The following is a 4,736-nucleotide window of genomic DNA, read 5'->3' on the forward strand; positions in this document are numbered from 1 at the left end:
CCTGGCAAACATCATGGAGATTTGTACAAACATACATATACATATATACACATACATATTTACGTTTAAAGCCCCAGCTTCCTCATAAACCTGTGCTCAGGCTCCTGATAAAAAAGAGGTTAAAATGATGATGAGATAAAAATCAGGAAAACATGAATAAATCCCAACTGTCAATTCCTGGTACAAATTAAGGCAGACATTTAAAGCAAAATCAATCACCTTGCTAAAACTTCCACTGAGCTAGGGCCTCAGATATTCACAAGAAAAATAAACAAAATGTTTATGTCTCTATAAATCTGTCTTGCATGTCAATTCTAAATTGTCTATAATTCAAAGAAAATAGTGATTCAATAACTTTTTAATAAACAATAAATGGTAACTGTATGTAAACTATATGCTGTTTTAAAAGCATGTGATGAGATTATTAGAGTTAAGTTTCTTGTTGTCAAGATGATAACATGTAGGCTAAGATGTTGGGTCGCTGGAAAAGTCATGATGCATTTTTCTGTGCACAGATGTCTTATGATCTTCCAATCATTTATCCAGTGACAAAGAGAGCACACGACAGACATTCAGCTCCTGATAAGGAGCTGTGCTTTTTCCTATTTTCACAATCCTTTCCAGGGCCTGAAGGGAGTCACACCACAAACATTAACAGGCCATTTTGACCCACTGGTAACAGGAGTCTTCCTACATCCTGTCCCGGGTGAAGTATCTCCGCGATGTACACTACACCTCCTTATCTCTGCGAAAGTAAATCCCTTTCTCCTCTAGGCCACCTTCCTTTTCCACTCACCAACCTAAAAACTGCAAAACTTGCCTATAACTAAACCCCGCTTCCTTTATGTCCCACCGTTTGGGCCAGACCAATGGAAAAGCGCTTCACTAAATTCCAAACTTTGTCTCTTGCTCTCAAAGTCAAATAAAAAGAACCCTTGTATCTGATCACCCTGAGAAAGTCATGTTTTGTGTCCTCTCCAGGTCTAGGTCACTCAAAAGCATGCTTAGAAGTGAAACACATTAGTTATTATTTTTGCAGAGTTGGTTATCTCTGTCGACATTAGGAACATGGTTGTATGTTATCTCACCATCTGTTACATATACTGCTTCCTCTACATACATATATGATGGTCTTCAGAAAGCAAATGAAAATGCATATGTTAAAAAACTACACACGGATTTTAAATTTTTTGCACCAAAATAAATGTGTACCTTAATTCCACTGTTTTCAACAAACCCACAAAGTCCCCTTATCTGTAACAAAAATGTAGAAATAGTCTTATGCATTATGTGGTAAGGGAACATCTATTATGAAGCAATTACTTATGCCCAGAGGGTGAGAAAGTTGGTGTCTCCAGACAGTGAAGCATGTAGGTGGACATTTTGGGGATAAGTAGAAATTGAAAAGTGGACCTGCACACTAGGTAGAACTCATGGCTGCATGAAACTTGATGGCATGACTGAAGAAAAGCAAAGCATTTTCTATAGACAAAGCATTAAAATCTTTGAGCCAGTCCTGTGACCTAATGGTTGAGGAAACAAGCCCCACAAAGCCAACCACAGTTCAAATCCCAGTCCCAGTGGATTGAAAAGCACTGGGCATATGTGTGAGCCTAAATTCCAACAGGAGGCAGAAACTGCAGATAAAGGGTTTCAGGGTGACCACACCTCACTGCACAGCGCTCTTCCTTCCCTTCGCTCCCTCTCTGTCTCTCTGCTGAGCACGTGTGCCCCCAGGAACTTTCTTTTTAAGTAAGAATCATAGGATCTGTGAGAAGAATTTTGGGAGAATGAAGCTCCATAGTGGCTTGAATAGTTGATTTCTTAAAGCGAGCGTTCCAGTCTGTTCCTAATCTTTGTGGCAGCTACAAGACACGCACACCTGAGCGGACACAGCCCTGAAGGACAGCTACAGCTCCCGGCTGGCCTGACCTGCAGCCTTTCCCAGGACCATCGCCCTCAGGGCTCCTTGTACGTCTTTGTTCCTCAGAGTGTAGATAATGGGGTTTAGAAGTGGGGTGACAACCGTGTAAAAAAGAGATACAAACTTGCCCTGGTCTTTGGAGCTACTTTTTGCTGGTTGAAGATACATGAAGATAATGGTCCCATAGAATATGACGACGACGAGCAGGTGCGAGGAGCACGTCCCAAAGGCCTTCCTGCGCCCTGCGGCCGACCTGATCCTCAGCACAGCTTGGGTTATGAAGCCGTAGGAGATCAAGATGAGTGACACAGGGATGACTAGGAAGACGACACTGGCCACAAAGAGTTCTGCCTCATTGAAGGTCGTGTCCACACAGGCCAGTTTGATGAGCACTGGAACCTCACAGAAAATGTGGTCCAGTCTGCGATGACCACAGAGAGGCAGCTGCACCGTGAGCGAGCACTGGACCAGGGAGGTGAGGAGGCCGCTGAGCCATGCCCCACTGGCCAGGGATGTGCAGAGCCGTGGGTGCATGACTGCTGTGTAGTGCAACGGCTGGCACACGGCCGCGTAGCGGTCATATGCCATGACTGCCAGGAGGATGCACTCAGAGGAGCCCAAGCCCATGGCCACATACAGCTGGGCCACACAGCCCCCATAGCTCAGGGTCTTGTCCCTCTTGTTCATGGTCACCAGCAGCTGTGGAGCCACACTGGTGGTGAAGCAGATGTCCACACAGGAGAGGTTCCGGAGGAAGAAATACATCGGGGTGCGGAGTTTGGGGTCCCGGCAAGACACCAGCACAATGGCGGAGTTCCCCAGAAGGCCAAGGATATAAAAGTGCAAGATGACGACAAAGAGAAACCGCTCCAGCTGGGGCTGGTCTGAAAAGCCCAGGAGCAGAAATCCCTGTTGAGTGCTGTTGTGGGTTTCCTCCATCTTTCTCAGTGTAGGTATTCAAATGCTAATACTCTGGGGGAAGAAGGCAATGCGGTCAACAGCTGGAACCCACTGCCGCTCCCCATGTGCTAGGCTCCCTGCCTCTCCCCTCCGCATGGGGCAGAGACCAGGGCTCTTTCCTTAGCATCGTGTTGGCAGAGACACCAACCACACCCACTGTCTTGGCAAGACCCTACTCAAACAAGGAAATCTCCACAACACTTGTTATTTGTATCACCCATTCTTCCTTCGCCTATTCTTGTACTTTGATCATTTTAACACTGATATGCTTGTACATGAAAAGGATCTGGCTGCTGTGCATTAGGAGTGAGTTAGGAAGAGGGACAGAATCGAGGCCCAAGACCACCTTGGATCCTGTGCACTCTCCTGGTCTGCTTCAAGTGCCAGTGCCTCTTGGTTCCAACTTCCACCCCACCATTTTCCCAGCTTCATTGTGGCAGAAGTAAGTGAGAAAACCAGGACTAGAGACCACCTTGGAACCTCCGCACTCTTTGTCCACTCCAGTTGCCAGCCCCTCTTGCTTCCGACTTTTGACCTGCCATTCTTCCCAGCTCTTGTGCAACAGAAGTGAGGAAGCAAGGCCGGAGACCACCTTTGAGCCTCACTCTCTCCTGCTCACTAGAGACTTCATAGTTTTATGAAGCGTGGGCTGTGTTCCCATACTTTCTCTGTTGAAACTCTGCAGCTCAACCTCTCTATAGAATCTGGGAGGCATTTGGAACATCCAATCCCAGATATAAAAGGCAGGTTATAGGGTGAGCCTCAGGGAGATGGGGCTACAAAGAGATCACATATCACATCCTCCTACATGCCTTTGGACACTCAAAATTAACTCTAAGAAATTAGGATAAATGTACAATCCATCAGATGACCAGAGACCACCACAGAGGCACAAGAAATATGAGAAACTAAGAAAATGTCTCTCCTCCAAGGGAAAGAAACATTCCTCTCATCCACAGACAGTACAATGGAACTTGTGGATAAATAGGATAAACAATTTAGAATATTCATAGTGACAAACCTGAGCAAGATGCAAGAGAAAAGAGACAATAAGCTCCAGACGTTGCAAGAGACAAAAGACAATGAGCTGCAGGAGATGAGGAAGCCCTCCCACGACTTGAAGGAAGAAAGAGACACCATAAAAAAAGAATTAAAAAAAAAAACTGTTAGAAATTAAGCCTGTTATACAGTAAAGCAAAACCTCCCCTGAAAGAATTAAAAGCAGATTTGATTATGCGGAAGATCAAATCTCTTATGTAGAAGTCCAAACCTCTCACCTAGGGAAAAAACACCAAAAAGATAGAGAAAATATAAAAAAATATATATATAATATACAAGAAATAATAGAGTCCATTAAATATCCAAACATCTAAATAACTGGTATCCTGGAAGGTGAAGAAACTAATAAGGTCATTGCAAATCTATTCCATGAAACCCTGGAAGAAAACTTTCCAAGCCTCGACAAGCATTCAATCATCCAGACCCAAGAAATACAAAGGACCCCAAATAAAATCAATCCAATAAGATCTTCTTCATGGCACATTATAAACAGATAGGCCAAAACTAAAGACAAAGACAAGATACTGAAATTGGCAAGAGAGAAACATCAAGTTACTTACAAAGGTTATCCCATCAGGCTAACAACAGACCTCTCATTGGAAACAATGCAAGCTAGGAAAGAATGGGGAAATATATTCAAAGTGTTAAATGAAAAACAATTTCAACCAAGATTACTATACCCAGCAAGATTATGCTTCATGTGGGAAAACAAGGTAAAAAACATTCTCAGATAAACAAAACCTAGAATACTAAAGGCAGACACATAGAAATAAGAGAAAAAAAAAAAAAAAAA

General features: G+C 43.7%; 1 protein-coding gene across 1 annotated transcript; it reads right to left on the minus strand.

Moving 5' to 3' along the window:
* Nucleotides 1–1,909: 1,909 nt before the first annotated feature.
* Nucleotides 1,910–2,863, minus strand: LOC102502639 (olfactory receptor 2G6). The gene has a single exon (XM_006147463.1). It carries the CDS (start codon nt 2,861–2,863, stop codon nt 1,910–1,912), a length of 954 nt encoding a protein of 317 aa, XP_006147525.1.
* Between the last annotated feature and the right edge of the window lie 1,873 nt (nt 2,864–4,736).

Source organism: Tupaia chinensis, unplaced genomic scaffold (genome assembly GCF_000334495.1).
Source record: "Tupaia chinensis unplaced genomic scaffold, TupChi_1.0 Scaffold000214_1, whole genome shotgun sequence".
In the NCBI taxonomy this organism is placed as follows: domain Eukaryota; kingdom Metazoa; phylum Chordata; class Mammalia; order Scandentia; family Tupaiidae; genus Tupaia; species Tupaia belangeri.

What these genes read in the sequence shown, in the direction of transcription:
- LOC102502639 (XM_006147463.1), bottom strand. Translation starts at nt 2,863, where the DNA reads ATGGAGGAAACCCACAACAGCACTCAACAGGGATTTCTGCTCCTGGGC.